Source organism: Pagrus pagrus (genome assembly GCF_965226575.1).
Source record: "Pagrus pagrus genome assembly, chromosome: 22".
NCBI lineage: Eukaryota > Metazoa > Chordata > Actinopteri > Spariformes > Sparidae > Pagrus > Pagrus pagrus.
Window position 1 is genome coordinate 13,922,220 of NC_140204.1, and position 18,401 is coordinate 13,940,620.

The 18,401-nt window shown below is 42.8% G+C and overlaps 2 protein-coding genes across 2 annotated transcripts; both read left to right on the plus strand.

Annotated features, from left to right (window-relative positions):
* The first annotated feature begins 2,240 nt into the window (after positions 1–2,240).
* Positions 2,241–6,667, plus strand: LOC311251404 (5,6-dihydroxyindole-2-carboxylic acid oxidase-like). Its single transcript, XM_084343802.1, has 7 exons — positions 2,241–2,669; positions 2,992–3,314; positions 4,202–4,406; positions 4,505–4,672; positions 4,758–4,937; positions 5,018–5,164; positions 5,244–6,667. The coding sequence occupies exons 1-7, from the start codon at positions 2,315–2,317 to the stop codon at positions 5,429–5,431; spliced, it is 1,566 nt and encodes a 521-aa protein (XP_084199928.1). The 5' UTR covers positions 2,241–2,314; the 3' UTR covers positions 5,432–6,667.
* A 1,292-nt stretch (positions 6,668–7,959) lies between these two features.
* On the plus strand, positions 7,960–12,718 carry lurap1l (leucine rich adaptor protein 1 like). The gene is made up of 2 exons (XM_084344829.1): positions 7,960–8,456; positions 11,100–12,718. The coding sequence occupies exons 1-2, from the start codon at positions 8,235–8,237 to the stop codon at positions 11,487–11,489; spliced, it is 612 nt and encodes a 203-aa protein (XP_084200955.1). The 5' UTR covers positions 7,960–8,234; the 3' UTR covers positions 11,490–12,718.
* Positions 12,719–18,401: the final 5,683 nt, after the last annotated feature.

Below are 18,401 nucleotides of genomic sequence, written 5' to 3' on the forward strand. Positions count from 1 at the left end.
ACTGTACATCTGAAACATGACAGGCAGGCAGTGCTTTTTGTGTTGGTCTCAAGCCAATAGGGTTGGTTTTTTATTGTAAAATCTTAAACTGAAAAATAACTGTTATCAACTCCTGTCAAGCAAATGTGGTGTTGCACAAAGTATATTTACCTCACAAGAAGTAGAAGTATAAATGGATGTACTTAAGTATCATCACTGTTTGGGGTCAATATTTAGTGCCATCAGAGAGGGCTATTTAACCGCTAATAGTACAGCCTCAATGGCTGTTTTGTTGTTTTCAAAGATCGCTGGATATCTGCTGCTTCACTCATCGCTGAAATGGTCTTTGGAGTGAAAGCAGCTGTGCTTATTTAAAACTAAAAACCTGACATTGATTTTTTTTCTCTCTCTCTTTCTCTCCCTCTCCTGAAAGAACTCCACCATCACCGCAGCTTGATGAGTGAATCTGCGAACCATCGGTTTGATTATTAGTGTGTGTTGATCCCCTTGAGGATAACATGTCGGGGCTGTTGTGAAATAACATATAACGATCGATGCAACCAAACAACAGTTGCTCGGACCATCCAGTGCCCCCTCTGGAACCCTGTGTAAAGCTTGCAGTGAATTATGGGAAGACTATAAGACTTTGCGTGCTTCAGAAATCCTACCCCAGATTGGGACTCCTCGGGGTAATCGCTGTAGGTTTTGTCAACAATAATCAATGTCAGTCATTTTCCGTATCACAAAAGACATGTCCTGAGGTCATAGTGGCAAAAAATAAATAATCAGTATCATCAGCTCATTTTCAACTAATCAGAGCTTTTTGCTTCAAGCCCGACTCCTTCACCTGCAGAGGAGTGAAGCAAATAAACAAAGAGTGCACACGCTGGAGGGACGATCGGGGGGAGAATTCAAATGATTGTTGCACAGGCAGTTTATAGAAAAAGGCAAGCGAGAAAACAAAACATGCTAGAAGGAGAGCAGAGTGCTACGTTTTTCATACCGCCCTAAATCACATGGATTGAACGTGCGATTGTGATTTTTTGGGGGGCTGTATGAATAAAACTGACCCAGTTGAAAAACTTGTATTGTATTATGGAGGGGCTTAGTCAAGTCTGAACAAACAACCCAAATGATGTCATCAGCCTGAAAATGCATGAAACAAAACAAACATGAATGCATGCATTGTGTCAGCCAAAGTCTGTTGTTCAAAGCAGTTAAGAGCAAGTTTAATAAATGCACTCTCAAAGAAAGAAAGAAAGAAAGAAACTAGAGGACTCTCTAATCAACTAAAATTGTTTTCATCCACCTGTATATGTGAAGTTTACTGCACACAGAGTGTATTTTTAATTTGAGCCCTGTTTCATCTGATTCACTTTGTTTTGAAACGTAGAAACCGTGAAAGGAATTCTGGATTCCTCGAAGAATCCTTTATAGCCGACCATGAACCTCTCATGCTTCCACGTCTCACATGCTCATGGCAGCACAAGCAGCCCCCGAGGTCAGGGGAAGAGGCAGGCGGTGGAGAGCGAAAGCGAGCGGGGCCTCCCTGCGAAGTCAAATGACCCGAAGTATGATCACTTTAACAAACACATGAACCTCTGAGGCTCTTTCAAGATTAGGTCCTGGAGTTTTATACAGTGGGAGGAATTGCTTTAATACACTGGGAGGACAGGATTTTGGAAAATAGCTCATTTTGGGTTTTTTCATTTCCAGTCAGTGCAGTGATAGATCCTGTAAACAATACCCATATTGTGTTTCTGAGCCTGCCTGCAGCACCAAGTTGATTATTCTAATTCCTCAAACATGTGTGCCAGGGGCTACTTTGGTAAAGGCCCATCACTTCATAACAAATTAATTTCCATAAAGGCGTGCTGGTTACAGTCCATGGACACACATTACTCATTCATCATAATTTGTGTTTCAATCTGAAAGAGTTTTGCAATTAATTAGACTTCTTCGCAATTAATGTTGGACTCATTTAGGGTAACTGCAGAAGTCCAGTGAGTTCTTAGAAGAACAATACTGTGCATGACGGATCACACTACCTTCTTTCCCTCCTTCCCCCAGTAGGATGTATGATGTTATGTGATGGCATCACGCGGGAGTCAGAAAATCCAGCTAGTCATGCGCTAATCCGGTATTTAAGGTCGACGGTTCACTGGTTTGGGGGGAAATAGAAGCAGGGGCCTGGGCGCATGAGAGAGAAAGTAATCCCTGGTGTGTGGAAGTTAATTTTGGATAAAGTCTTAGTTGAGGTGTATATTTGCAGGTAAATATTCACTCGGTAAAACTTACTCCAAGTCAGCTCCAGCCGTGCGTAAAAGTTTGGATCATGTTTCGGTGCTGCTTTTTGGTGCTTGTGGGCGCGGTGGTGGTGAGCGCCCAGTTCCCCAGAGAATGTGTGACACCCGAAGGACTCAGGAGTGGACAGTGCTGCCCGTCGCCCACCGGACTCGACAACGACCCGTGCGGGTCCAGCACGGGGCGCGGACAGTGCGTGTCCATCGCGGTGGACGCGCGCCCTCACGGTCCTCAGTACCCGCACGACGGACGGGACGATCGGGAGCGATGGCCCAACCGTTACTTCAACCGCACCTGTCAGTGTAACGGGAACTTCAGCGGGTATAACTGCGGCCGCTGCAGACACGGATGGACGGGGGCCAACTGTGACCAGAGGGTTAATGTTGGTGAGTGCGCGTCCTCGGAGGAATCTGGGGAGATATTTAATGAGCGGATTTCAGCCCCTTAATGTCGTTTTAGCTATTTCTATACAACAAAGACATCTTATTTTATCAACATTAGTTTAAATAAGCATCACATGAAAGAAGATAAATGCATTTTAACTAGTGAAACTTGTAAAAAATGTCATTTGAGTGCTTAATTCATTTCTAAAAACTGCCGTTTACGCACATTTTCTGCACTTCTTTCTCCCGTCATTAAAAAACAAATCCCCAATCAACGCATGAGTGATTGAGCTAATCCACTTTCCCTCTCCTGTAATCCCTCCAGTGAGGAGAAACGTGATGCAGCTCAGCGCGGACCAGAAGCGTGCGTTCGTGAACGCGCTGGACCAGGCCAAGCGCACGGTGCACCCCGACCTGGTGATCGCCACGCGGCGCTACGCGGAGATCTTCGGGCCCGACGGGAACACCGTGCAGTTCGAGAACATCACCATCTACAACTACTTCGTGTGGAGCCACTACTTCTCGGTCAGCAAGACGTTCCTGGGGGCGGGCCAGGCCAGTTTCGGGGGAGTTGACTTCTCACACGAGGGGCCTGGTTTCGTCACCTGGCACAGGTTCCACCTGTTGCAGCTGGAACGAGACATGCAGGTGAGATACTGTACACTGATTTGGAGATGGTTTGTAGAAAACCATTCTGGACAGAGCTTTGGTGGAAGGAGTTGGTGAACTGCACCAGTCACAGAGGGGATGTATGGAGCACTGAGTCGGTAGTTGGTCGCAATTACGCACGTTTTTTTGTTTGATTTTACCATGCACACCTGCATTCACAGATTTTGAGGCTGTTGATTATTGTGGTGTTGGAAGCCAGACAGATTGTTGGACTCCTGCGGTGAAACTCCATCCTTATGCTTTGCAGGTTTTATGGTTCGAGCTGTGCTAATTAGCCACTCATTTTCATGCACACTGACAGGCACAGTTGGAGAGCTTTTTTTTTCTCTGATCAGGATGAACTGTATCAACTAAGCTGTTTTTGTACTTTTTTGTTATACAAAAATCGAGTCACATATTTGGTTAGAGGCCTGTTTCGTGACTAGTGGCTCGGATCCTTTTATTCTTTTAGATCAAAAAATGTAGTCTCAGAGTGGGATTTGGAAACTTATGAAAAGTAAGTGATTCACTGGTGTGCAGACAGTCTTTGTTCCCTTTAGCTTGATTAATTATTTTTTCTTATAAATCCTCTATTGACACATTTACTACCCACCTGTGCAGTGGCGGGAACAATTTTCATTTATTGCAGATTCATTCATGCATAGTGAAAAGATACTACGGACTATTATACAGACAAATCACAGTGTATGAAAAGTTTATTCTGTGCAGTATGACTCCAACACAAAATGAGACTTTATTGATACTCTCACATTACCTAATGGGGCGGACATACATTGTTAAAAGCAGAATAAACAAGCAGGCTCCTAAAAGTTTTGTTTCTTTACATTTGAAGTTAAAACTCCCATGTATTTATTTGAAACAACCAGGACATGCTGCAGGACCCCTCCTTCGCCCTGCCTTACTGGAACTTTGCCATCGGTGGAAGCACATGTGACATCTGCACAGATGACCTGATGGGAGCCAGGAGCAGCTTTGACATGAATTCCCTGAGCGCCAACTCCATCTTCGCCCAGTGGAGGGTCGTCTGTGAGAGCGTGGAGGACTACGACACACTGGGAACCATCTGCAACAGTGAGTCTGTTGTTTATCACCGATTTTATTCTTTATTCTCCCTTTTTTATTCTTAAAATGCAAAAAAACAACTGTGGTCTCTGTCTCTCTCCCTCCAGACACTGAGACTTCTCCCATCAGAAGGAACCCAGCAGGAAACGTCAACAGGCCGATGGTCCAGCGTCTCCCAGAGCCCCAGGATGTGGCCGAATGTCTGCAGGTTAACGCTTTTGACACACCGCCCTACTACTCCACCTCCTCTGAAAGCTTCAGAAACACAATTGAAGGTGATGACAAAGACACTCCTCCTCTGTCTGTCTGCCATACAGGGTTTCTGCGGGTTCTCATGCTTTTTTCATGTTGTTTCATCAGGCTACAGCGCCCCACAGGGGAACTACGACCCCGTGGTGAGGAGCCTCCACAACCTGGCGCATCTGTTCCTGAACGGCACAGGAGGACAGACTCACCTCTCACCCAACGACCCCATCTTCGTGCTGCTCCACACCTACACCGACGCTATATTTGATGAATGGTTGAGGAGACACAGTCCAGGTGTTTAAGCCTTTATGATATCTGCATATGTGGCTGGTTTCTTGCTAGCTTTTTGGCTAACGTCAAGTGTTTCTTGACAGATTCGTCTGTGTATCCTGAAGAAAATGCCCCCATCGGTCACAACAGGGGCTACAACATGGTGCCTTTCTGGCCTCCGGTGACTAACGCTGAGATGTTCATGACTGCCCCTGAAAATCTGGGTTACTCTTATGAAGCTGAGTGGCCAGGTATGCATTTAGATTTCAGCTTTGCCTTTAAAGAAAAGCACATAAAGGAGGTAATAATCACCCACTTCTCCCTTTCTAGGTCAGCCTTTCACCCTGACTGAAATCATCACCATTGCAATAGTAGCTGCCCTTGTGGTCGTCGCAGCCATTTTTGCTGCCACCACGTGCGCCGTGCGTGCCAAGTCTTACAAGATGGAGGGCCACCAGCCCCTGCTCGGGGACCAGTACCAGCGCTACGACGACGACAAAAGCCAGTCTGTAGTCTAAGTCGGTGTTTGAACCTGAAACACACCTATGTGCCTCCTCTCTTTACTTTTACAGTGACACAAATGTGCAGTTTGTTAAAGCCTGAGTCTGTCCTCTGGAGAACATGTGTATATTCTTGATAGGACGTAATCTCTTGGCTGCATTCATGTGCCTTCATCAGCTAGTGTAGTTCATTTTTCTTTACAAATAGCACAGATGTGAGCAGTTACATTTCAATGAACACTTGTTGAAGATGCATTTTTTGCAGATGTATGAGGTAGTTTTTAAGAGCATGGTTTTGCAAAGATTGCAAAGATCCGATCTTTGAAAGTTTCGGATTTCCAGAAAATTTGAAAAGGTAAATTAAAGTGCGTTCAAATAAAGCGAGCATGGAACAACTGAAGTTGTGGTGTGACAACGACGCCACCAGGTGGTGCTGATTCTTGTCAAACCTGTTGGTATCAGCAATGATGCCTTCTGTGTTTTAGCGTTTGGTGTTTGAGGAAATCAGGTGAAAATATTAACACATTTATAACACATTTAAAGTGACGGAGTGATGCAAAAGTAAGACAGGCGAAGCAATCAAAACATACACTTACAGATTTACAACTTCTCTTGTGTTTATAGTTTATAAGCCTTTCTGTTTGTCTGACTCCAAAGTTTAGTGCACATGAGCATCACAGATGTTGCTCTAAAACACACTGCCCATGTAACAGAGCCATAACGCCCACAAGGGGGTGCAATAATTCAATTCCTGAAACTCTGCATGTACTTGCCGACAGAGCTATCCTTTGGGTTTTTATTGTTTTTGTTTATTAATGATGTGTGAAGGTAAGTTCATGCAAGTGACCTGAAATGTTATTAATGAATGAAGAGATAAAATGAAAAAGAAAACAGGAGTGGTGATTCAGAAGAAATGTAGCAAAGTGTCAACAGGTTGGAACCCTGAGACCTCACTGAACTGTGTGCTCACTTGATATGCAGCTTTTTCCCCCTTTTTTTCCTGCCTTTTGTTTTAAAAACAAAATTTTATGTGAAATTGTTATGGATGCTTTTCTGTTTTTACATTTATACTGTTGCCAAAATGTTGTCGGATCCGGAGGCATGCCAAATTGTTTAAATGATTACATTTTACACGCCTGCACAGTGGTTTGTTCCACTTTTCACTGACACTGGATTTAAGCTGTGTAAGGAATCTTACGGATTTTGGGATATGGGTGCATACCTACATGTGAATGAATATGCAATAAAAGTCAAATGAAATGTGATGCATTATTTCACAAAACACAAAATAAAAATTCAGATATGTCACAAAATAAACCATCAAGTGAAACACTAAAATATTCCAGTATCAGAAATAGCGTTCTGAAACGCGTCAGAAATAGCGTTTTTATTCAGGTTGCTGATCAAATAAATTAATTTTAAAAATGTGCTACTTAGGCTCTGGTGCCTCAGGTAATCTGCAAAGTAACTAGTATCTAAAGTGATCAAATAAATGTAGAGGAGTAAAAGTATAATATTTTCCTACAGAATGTAGGGTGGAAGTATAAAGAGAATGAAAATGGAAATAATCAAGTAAAGTTCAAGTACCTCAAAATTGTACTTAAGTACAGTACTTGGGTAAATGTACTTTATTCCTTCATTGCATTTTTTTCTTTCTTTTTTTAATTGATTTGATTAAGTTTACATAACAAACCAGTACAGACAGAACAACATAGGCAAACACAAACCAAAAAAAATAATTTGATGATTTAAAAAAAAACACTAAACAACGAGGAAGACAAAACGGTTGATGATGGTCAGAAAATACAGACAATAACAAACAGTTAAACATAATGTGGTCGGTCAGTGTACAGAAGGAGTGATTATAGTGATTAGGTAGAGTAGACAGTATGTGTTTAAGTATGTTTGGGTATTTGTATGAGTGGCAGTGTCATGTATTAGTGTGTGCAGTCGGGAGTATGGCTTCTGAGTGGTGGGAAGAGTAAAGGAGAAAAGGGGTGAGAGAGAGAGAGAGATAGTGAGAAGGGGGAGAGAGGGAGAAAAAGAGAAAAAAATACATATACATACATATATACACACATACACACACATACACACGTGTACATACACATACACATGCACACACACACACACACACACACATGCATGCATATAAACACATATGTAAGGCCTGGGGTGATTATGGTCATATTCAGTCTTCCTGCTAATAATAATAACAATAATATTGATGATATAATAGTAATAATATTGTTAATAATAACAATAATAATCATAATCATAATACAAAATAATATAGTATAATAACAGCCATCATTGGACGTCTGCATGTCTTGGCAGGAATACATATATGAATAAACAGCTTGTAGAAAAAGCCATGTGTCTGATAGTTGAACTACCAATGCTCTTATTTTGTAACCCCGGAAAACTTTATCCAGGAATCAATTTTTTTCACAACACCCCGGCGTCTCTCACCTGTCTGGTGTCCGGTTTCAGAGGAAGCCTCCTGATGGGAGGGTCTACGGCGAGCGCGTTGTCATTAAAGTGTCTCACTACTGGTCGGACGGCTGAATGGGAGGTCTGTCGGCGAACCAGCGGTGCAGCGGACCCGGCGTGAAGTGTTTTTGGCTCGACACTTCCATCTGCGACCGGCTCGGATAAAGTTGCGAAGGAGCGCGCGAGCAACTTTGGGAGTCTCGGGATAAGAAGCTCGCGCGCGTCTCCCCCAGCCAATCACCTGGGGAATCATCTCGGAGCAGCTCGCGACTCTGTACTTCACTCACACAAGTGAGAACGTGTCGTCTCCTCTGTTGACAGCCCTGCCATGGAAGAGGACAGCGGCGTCTTGCCCGAGCTGAAGGACATAGAGACGAAGCTGGGTCGAAAGGTCCCGGACAGTCTGGTTCGGTGTCTGGTTGGAGGAAAACACCAGGACGAGCGCGAGAAGTCGGCGGCGGCACCGCACGTGACGAGCCGCAAATGTAGTAGCAACAATGCGGACTTGAAACGACTGGAGAGCAAGATGCTATTCCTGAAACAAGAAATGGTAAGAGTTTATATGCTTTCTGCGTCCTGCTGAATTAAAAGAGCCACGTTGTTAAATAGTCAACAAACCACATGGCGCAGAAACTGTTTAAATTTTAAAATTTTAATTTAACCCACTTGTAATTGGCCAAAAAGCTAACTCACTAATACTTAACTGTAGGCTACACGTGTTCAAGTCATTTATTAGTCAAGAAACGTTCAAATGAGCAGGATACACCACTGTATACACAACCCAGCATAGTTTCATGCATGACATGTCTGCTCTCTCTGCTCAATATAGAGCTGAGCTTACAGGAAATGCCCTGCTATAGATGCAAAAACGGCCTAGCCAACATATCAACATGTGGTTGTAAAATGCAAAAAAGAAAAGCTGCAGTGCTGGGTGTTGTGCCTCCATTGCCTTAATAAAAGCACAGAGGAACTTGTCAGCAGGTGACAGCCGTTCACACCTCCAGTCAGCAGAGAGGGCTTTGTTGATGAACCCTCCTCACCTCAGGCAATAACACACCCCCACCCTTCACCCTCTTGTTATTCAACGACTCTGTGAAATCCAATTGTCCCCGTGTAACCACCATTTCACAATTGCATAAATGTGTCTGCTAACCTCACCTCGTTTGCATTATTTCCAAATGTCATGCCCATTAGGCTGAAGAGTCTTGCAAACACCCCCATCTTAAGGTCACGAAAGGTAATAGGATTCCTGAGCAGATGGCCCGGTTGACCGAGTTTTGCAAGACGGTAGTAGGGCTGCATCATGGCCGGCAGACTGGCCGATCACCCTGAGAGCCTGTGTATTGATAAGCTTAGGTTTGTGTTGATGTGTCCGGCCAATTAAGGCCCGCAACTGGCACATTGTCCTTGTTTTAATCCACTCGTGTCTCATCACTAAATTGTGTTGATTATGAAGGAAAATGCTAATTCATTTAGTGTGATTGCTTTGCTGGTCTCTCAATGGACATCTCAGGCTTTCCTGTTTTGGTGGCTCCCTTCACAGCTCACTCACTAATCCCATCAGACTGCTCTGTTTTGGTGTGGCACACAGACATGCACACAGTTCTTGGCGAACTCGCTGTGTTGAGCTAACTTTTTTAATTTTATTTTGTCTAGGCTGAGATAATCTGAAAAGCATATCAAATGAGCAAGGATGCTGTTCCCGATGAGGTCAGGAACTTGCTCTTGTTTCGTTTCATATGACAAATTAAACATGTTGTAGCTTCAGACAAAATTATGCTGCAGTAATTGCATTCCCTCAACTCATTTTGTGATATCGACCCACCGGTGCCATCTTATTAACATGAGGCAGCTGCTTGAACTAAATTTCCAATATGACTCCCATCTGCTCCGCCTCCATGTGTGTATAAAGCGGGTGGTTATGCTCACAAAACAAACACACCGGCAGCGATGGGTGCTAAATGAAGGCCGGTTGCAAATCCACTCCAAAGAAAGGCTGTTGTATCAGCCAGCCAGCTGTCTGGAACACTGTACCAGCCCTGTCTGCCTTCATCCGACTCAATGCATTCTGAGTGTAGCAGGCTGCCACAGCTGTCCTTTTACCATTTTTCATTCTGACTGACTGTTTGTCACCCAGTGGACACAGGGGTCTCCCTTTGAATGACTTCATAGGCTGTCCACTTCCATCCCCAGTCAATGGTGTGGTTTGTCATGGCAGGGAGTTAAATCAATGGCCATACTGTGTAAAGCAGGCATACCATCCTCAATCCTTCCTCCTAAACTGTTTCCTGGCTGTGCTGTTACACGAGTAGCACAAGTCGCTTTTCCTGTGCCACATAGTTAAGTCTCTTTGTTCAAAACAAAGCCTGATAGTCCAAACAAAAAATAGTACATGGTGTTCTGGCCGTGAGACGACATAAGAATGCTAACAATTGATGAGGAAACAAAACTTCACCACAAGGTTTATTTAATAGCTGAATTGGAGCCTTCCTTCATATCACAGGATCTTCATCAACAGATGCAGTTTTTAATAGTATTTAAGATTTCTAAATATTTAGTTTTGGAGCAGTTTCAGCTCTCGCATTCATGTTGGGGTTCAGTCTACTGCTGAAAATCATGTGATATTATGGAAAGCTGCTGTGTTGAAGGAGTAGTTCTAAATGTTGGTAAATACACTTTCAATGATAGTATTCTCATATTCATTTAATTCAAAGCGACAACCATCAGCTGGGTAGCTAATGACAAAATTCAAGGAAAATTACTGCTCTTGGCCTGGATATGGTCTGGCACGTAACTTTTCCAAAAAATACAAAATCTTTGTTTTTACAGGTGTTAATAACTGAGCTTTAGAGGTGCTGGTTGATGTGGTTCATTATCTTTGGACAGAGCCAGGATAGCTGTTTACAGCTTTTAAGCTAAGCTAACCGGCTGTTTCTTTAGCCTTATATTTAATTGGGAGATGTGAGAGTGGTATTAATCTTTTCATCTAATTCTGGACAAGAACGTGAACCAACTTATTTCCCAAAATGTTAAACTATGCCAGGCTATCTTGAATCTGGCTATAGTCTACAGCATTTAAATGGACAGTGATACTATTTTTGGCAAGATCTCCCACTTCTGAACTATTCCTTTTAAATGCTGGATCATCCACAATTACAATAACCTTACTGTGATATTTTTCTCCAACTCGTAGGCACATCTGCGAGCCATCGACGTGAAGCTGATGCAGCAGCTGATGTCAATCAACGAGGGCATCGAGTCCATCCGTTGGATGATCGAAGACAAAGGAGGCGTGGCAAGCCAAGAGGGCAGCCTGACGGGCAGCTTGTACAGCCTGTCGGACAGCCAGGATGGTACCTCGCTGCGAGGCAGCTTCAACAGCCTGAACGACGGTAACAGCGACGGGCTCGACAGCCTGTCTGTGGGTAGTTACTTGGACACTCTAGCGGAGGACCTCTCGGACAACCCGTCACCGACAGATCTGGACTGTTTTGTGGATAAAACGGTTATTGACGGTGATGGTTTCAGCAAATCGCCACTGAAACTCAGGGTGGAGTCGGATGAATACTACTGCTTCGGATAATGATAAGCTAAACGCGGTGGTTCCAGAGACTACTGAGATGTTTTTTGAAGAAAGATTTATAAGTTAACACTGACAAATTAACACAGCTGTCAGAATATTTGTTTTTCCCACATGCTTCACATTTTTCTCATGTTAGCAACAGCCAAGATGTTGGCAAGACTTACCAAATGACTCATGTTTTATACCTTGAAACCAGCTTTATTAGGATGTGGATTGAACACACCTCATGAAACCATTGCCTCTTAAAGGTGCAGCAGGCGATTCTGGAGAAAGATTATTTGTTCTGTGGTATTTGACGGCCTTAGAAAGAGACTCGACAGTCAGCTGTCTTTCTCGAGACTCTCCTGCTGCACCATGCAAATGAAAACATCTTAACAATTCTTTGTCTTAATATTTTTACCATGCAGGTCAGCTAAATTGAAAAGGTGCTCTATTGTGGTTAAAGATTGTTATTTATTGTGGGATCATCCAATACCTCAGCAGTTTGTTCCTCACAGATTCTTCCTAGCCTGGAGTGAATAAAAGTAGCAACATCAGCTGAACAGCAAACTCTTATCTGTGGGAAATTCGACTTTGTGTTAGGTCAACCACAATCAGCTGATCTAAGTAAAGGAGTAGATTAGGATTTAGCAGCCATTTGGAAAATTGGACATTTCATGCTGAGTGATTCAAGAGGCTAAACTCTTTAACGTGGCAAAGTGGTAAGTGTTTCAGCAAGTGCAATTTGCTTCAACGCCAAATTCTGAGCACCACCTACTGTAAATGTTAAGCTTTTAATTATTTTTTACTTACATGTTTTGACTGATGGTTAAACTAAACCCCCCTCTGCAATAGTGGAACTTACATGTACAGTACACACACGAGATTAGTAGCACATTCAAAGCACAGATGCTTGACTGAAAACCAAAGCAATTTGATTGTCTTATAGATAATTTAGGCCTGAGGCAAGAGCCTGTTAACACCAGATGGATGGGAGATTTGCTGATGGTGGACATATGTGAAACACATGTTTGCTTTGTGGGCTCATTTTAATTCTCCGTTGCCAAAACAGTAGGTTTAACGAGAGCTATACATTGCTGTACATTCATTTTGTCGTTTTGGCTTTAAACTCCTCGTGTTGATTTTTTTGACATTTCTTTGCCTGTTTTTAAAAGAAATACGTTTTTATTGATTGCTGTTAATTTTTGTCATGGAAATGAGATAATATATTGTGATTTTCCTCTTGCTCAGATTGTCTAAGTGTTTTAATGTTGCTGTTTGGTCATTCTCAATTTTTAGAAACCAGAAACGGTTCACTGAACCCATGATGGGATCTTAAATGAGATGGAAAGTGAACATTATGGAGGTTTCCTTCTTGGAAAATTTAAGTTAATCGTTTATTCTTAATAACGAGGTGGGGCATTGTGTTGCCCTGTGTTAATGTGGTGTGGAAAATGACCCTCATTAATTCACTTTGTGACGTCCCTCGATAAAACACAAAACCAGGAAGAAGATTCTAAATTTGGCAAATTGCTGCTTATTTATGCCCTTCAAAGTTCCCAAGCTATTAGCAGAGGAATGCCACTTGGGATATTATTTAGGGCGGCATACTGTACTTAGTATTATCGTAGATGGGAGTCATGTTACCAAAAGCTCATGAGTGCAGTGCTGGGACTGAAAATAACACCAATCAAAAATAAAAGAGAATTGGATTTGAAATGCCAGCCATGCAGATTGTTTGATAGTCCACTCTGTTATTTTCATTTATAAGCATCTTTCTAGCTTCTTATCTTTCATGAGATAATTGAAGTTCCAGACAGACTATACAGGGAAAGTCATTATAGGAAAGATGAGAACCTCGCTCTCTTTGGTTTGCAAATGAATGAGTGGCCATAGGCCACAGTACTTCAGTAGCTCTCAGACTGGGAGCTGACATCAGGACTTGGCTTTGGAAATGCCGCCTTGTTGGATTAGTCTTCAATTATTCACTTTGTCGCATGATAGGATCTCATCTTATTTTGAAGTACTATTTATGAAGGATCTTTGTGGATGTTTTCTGAAAGCGTGACAGTCTTGTTGCATAATACTAAATACACAAAATAACAAGATTGGATACTTTTAATGTTACATTAGTTCCAGACAGATATAATCACTTTATCCTGGGCACATTAAGCGTTCTTGTAACTTTGTCTCACTCCAAGTGCAAAGCAGCTTTATTTGGTTTTATGCTGCCTTTCCTTATCTCTACCTCCCAGAGGCTTTAAAAAGCTTAAGCTCCCTGTCAAGCTGAACCAAGCTGAGTCCACTAAACCAAAGAGCCGAGTGAATGGCAGCATGACTTCCTTGTCAGCGATTCAATTAAAATCACAAAAAGTTCTCTTCTCAACTTCCTCAAACATTCATGTCTTAACAAATGTAGCCATGTCATGACTAATATCCCTCAGGGGAAAATGTTGAGACCTCAGCCAGTGGCCTTGAAGTAATTGGACATACAGAACAGGTCCTGCAAGTTTTATGTTGTAATACGTCTGAGTCAAAATTCCTCAGGGCTACATGGTACACTACACATAAACAGAAGTTGCCTTTCCTTGGCCTTATACGTGTGCATTTCCCACATGAAAGTGCTGTCTCTCACCAAATTATCTAGTTACATTTGAGAAAATGGAAGTGGTAAGCTTAAACTTACATTTTATCTCAGTCTAAGCAAAGTATTTCCATTTAATTGTTTCCCTCAGAAAGTGAGAGCGAAAGAAAAGTCCCTCAAAGTTTGTCTTCTGTCAGCAATTATAGCCAGCCTACTCTGGGGGTGAATGACATTCAGGCTTTGTGGGAAGCAAACAAACACAAAATCAGCTGCAGTCTCGCCTGGGTTTGGGTGCAGAGTGCAAAACAATGATTTATTCATTCTCCTAGTTAGTCCCCGGTTCCTTCACTTGAGCGCAAATAATTACACTTGCGTACAGTCGAGACAGCGGCTTCCAGCAGGGATCCATTAGCAAATTAGACACTGGGGTTGGGCCTCTGCCACAGGATGAAGGGAAACCAATACCGTCTGGTATCTGGGAAACTGTCACCATGCTACCAAATGAGGATACAGGATATGGGTTACTGGAGTAGGTTTTAGAGGGGGGATCAAAAGAGCCAGAGATACAGCGGACCCCTGAGACAGGAAGCCACAGATACCAAGTAAATATACACAATTGTCAGGTTACTTAATTCTGGTTTAATTAGGTTTGCTGTCATTGGGTTCTCAAGTGCTGTTACTTTCCATGCAGCTTTAAATAGACTAGAGAACCCTATAAACATCACTGCTGAATTAAAGATAATGCAAGTCTTCAGAGTGAATGTTTGTGATGGCTCTGTGTGCTACGCAGTCGAGCTCATACTTGTGATGGATCTAGCACGTTAAATCAACTATGTCAGCCTTATTACATTTCCAGACGTGAGGAGCTCCATGTTGGGAGATTTATGAAGATGTGGAAAACTCAATACGGCCTGTCCCATAGCATGAATATCTTGTTTCGTCTAGGAAAAATACTTAATGAATGTCAAGGTTAACCACAACCCTAATGCGGTGCTTCACAGGAGACTTTATGCACTGCTGATGGCGTTCAACTTCAGACCAAGTCAATATTTCATGGTGATTAGATTATTACATAAGTGGAAGTCATATATGTCTGCCTTGTATGTGAGAAATATGTCTTTTTTGGGAAGGCAAGAGTCTCTTGATTGGCCCTATGCCCAGCTGTGGATCTGTGAGTCACTGCCCAACAACCTCGTGAAACTTCTCTGCTCCTGGGAACCGCTGTTACCAAACGCACTGCTTCCCTCAGTGCAAATATTAGACATTAACAATGGCCAGTGCCTCTGCTCTCATAAATTGTCTCAGCTGAGATTTAGAAAAAACACCCGTTGGAAGCTTCTCTAAACATCACACCACAAACATCTGGGAAACCCAAACACAAAGAGTGGCCAGTCTGAGAGCATAAGATTCTCCAGGCTGGTCAGGCTGCATGCCATGCATAGTTCATGGGGTTATTTTAAATCACCATAAACACAAGCAGCACTTGATTATTTATCAGATTTAGTTACAGTTATAAAGATTACAAATCAGCACATGAGACACTCTGGGCCATTTTTCCTCTAGTGCTTTGGAATGTCTTGGGATGAAACGGACTACATGTGAATCTCTACAGTCTTTAGTGTCAGTGGCTCAGTGAATCTTAAAGGTGCAGTATGTGAGAATTGGCCACCTGTCGATTCATACAAAGTACAAATGGAGGCAGCATATCACTGGGGTAACTGCTGACTGCTGTTAACTAGCTAGTTAGCTCAGTTAGCGGTGCAGTTCAGCAGAACCGGGAGGGTGTTGGTGTTAACACTGCTAGCCCACAAGCTTTGGACCGAGACGAGCTGGGGCTAGCTGACTACCATGCTAACTTCAGCAGGTATCTCTACAACACAGTACAAAGACAGAAAAGAAATAATAGAATTAATATTTTTATAATAGCATATCAAATGACACTCATGATGATAACCCCTAGCTAAAGACTAGCTGGTGAGGATAGTGGAGCATTTAGCAGCCAAAAAGACAGATAATTCCCCGTGGAGTTGGTGGAGACCAAACACAGAGCTAAAAGCGAGTGACTATTGGACACTAAGTGGACAGAAACACAACTCCAAATGTATGCTAATGTTGCTCCATAACTGCTAGAAGTGTAAAACAAGCAACTATTTGCTTACAATTTTGCCTTATCGACATAAAAGGTGATATTGTTGTTAAGTAATACTAAGAACTAAACACACAAAAAGTAATTGGTTTACAAATAAAGCTCCTGCAACCGAATCTTGATACAAGTAAGAAGGACAACATAGGAAACCCTTCTTAGACTTGAAGATATTTAAACACCCAGACGCTCCACCAAACCAGACTTTTCATTTACAGTAATTATGCTGTGATGCAGACACAGTCACTGGCTGCTTGTGAAAGCACTTTGACAAACTGGTGGGACCAGCTGCACACTGTGACCACTGCTAATGTCAACATATTTCCCAACAACTGCGATGTATTCCCATGAAATCCATTTCCTGTCCTTTATGTTCAGAAGTAAGGATTGGCTACTTAGTCACCAATAGTCACTAAAAGAGAATCACATCTACTCTGAATATCAGCAAGTTTCACCTTCACTCTGCTCAGAGCCAACATCATATTTCCACCTGAACAGTGCTTTCAGAAGGCATCACAGCCACTCTGTAAACTGGTAATAATTCATGCACAGTCGTACAGCAGGTTGGATTATAAAAGTACGCTATGTCTGCCTTTTCCTGACCACACCACCGCAGGACGAGCCGTCGAGCCAGCTGAGATTAAACAGCAGGCTACATCAGCCAGGATACTTCAACAGATAGAGAGGAGAGAACAAAACAAACCTCTATCCCATTTGATCCCCCTTTTTTCACTCCCTTTTTCTCTTTCTATCCGGGCCAGGAAGCCTTTTCCGTGGCTATATTAGGAATCAAAGGGGCTTCTACAGAAGGCACTGACCCTGCCAGAGCTTTTGAACTTTGCTACTCTCTGACAGCAAAGTAGTGAGCCATGAAAGAGACTGAGCGAAATATGTCATCACGGTTGCTTTGAAAGCTACAGAAGTTGTGGCATTATGAAAAGTGAAATAAGGTAGTTAGAAAGCTGGACACAGCCTGTTAAGATTATTTCCTCAACCCGTGCGGATGGGAAACCCTCCCTGCAACAGGCAGCATAAAGCCAAAGTGTCAACAATCTTTTCAAGCGTTTCTTGGCAACAAGATGACCCTGTGCCGTTAAAGCAGCACGGCTGGGGCTACCCTTTGGTTGGCAAACATGCTTGATCATAATGTTTCCCTGTGGATGGCTGCTTTGTAATTCCCTGGACACTCATTCAGGTCAACTGAGGGCAGTTTGGGGTCAACAGGAAAGCGTCACAATCAATTGACCCTTAGGGGTCAAGAAGCATGACTTGACTGATGACTCATGTTTATTGTGTTTACTAGAGGTACTTCTCGTTAAGAATTCTGCTGAGGAATTTCATAATACAGTTACCGTACCCTTAAGCTCTTTAGTCAGAACAAGGCTGTGCAGTCCTTCCATCAATTTGCTATTTTCCACCCATGAGTTCTGACCCTTTCTCTGAATTTGCGCGTCTGTCTTCACGAGAGTATCGCAACATTCTTGTCATTATGTCGCTCTGTCTGCACTCTCTTATGAGGTGTCATCCTCCCTGGGAAAGAGACGTGATCCTCTTGGGAAGGGGCAAATTGCGAAACCCCCCCGAAACTGTCCTACAAAGCAACAAAACCTTCCCATGGTCCTCTCGTGGCACTGCGCTGTTGTGTGATGTCCTGTTGGGAAATTAGTCGTATAATCTAAAACTTACAGCCCAGCTATTTATCTTATATTACCATTTTGGGGCCAATCAATAGAATCCACAGTTGTTTTATAATCCTACTGTGGCCTAACAAGACACATTCTTCGCTGTCATCTGGTTTTTGTATCACACAGTAATTTGCGGTGTTTCCGCTCATTCTCTGTCTTCTGAATGTTTCTATCTGATCACCACGATGCGTCTTGTCAGTCCTTTCAGCCCTGATGTGCTAGAATTTGGCACAAATTGGGATTCGCCATTCACTTCTGAGAAATAAATAAAATCCTCTTTTTCTTGCCTGTTGTCACTGGTGGGTGAACAAAAAGCTACCAGGGCCATCCAAGTTCAAACCTCGAAACTTGTCACTAAAACCCCCCCTCTGCATCTCAAAAGTGGTGTAACTGGACCTTGAAGTTTTCGCTCAAGTGCTTTGGTCTAAGAGGTAAAGGACCTCTAATATCTTTGGGGATTAGGATGCAAAACTGGCAGGGCTTCCTTGGCAACCTCTTAAAGCCCCCTCATTCAAATCGAG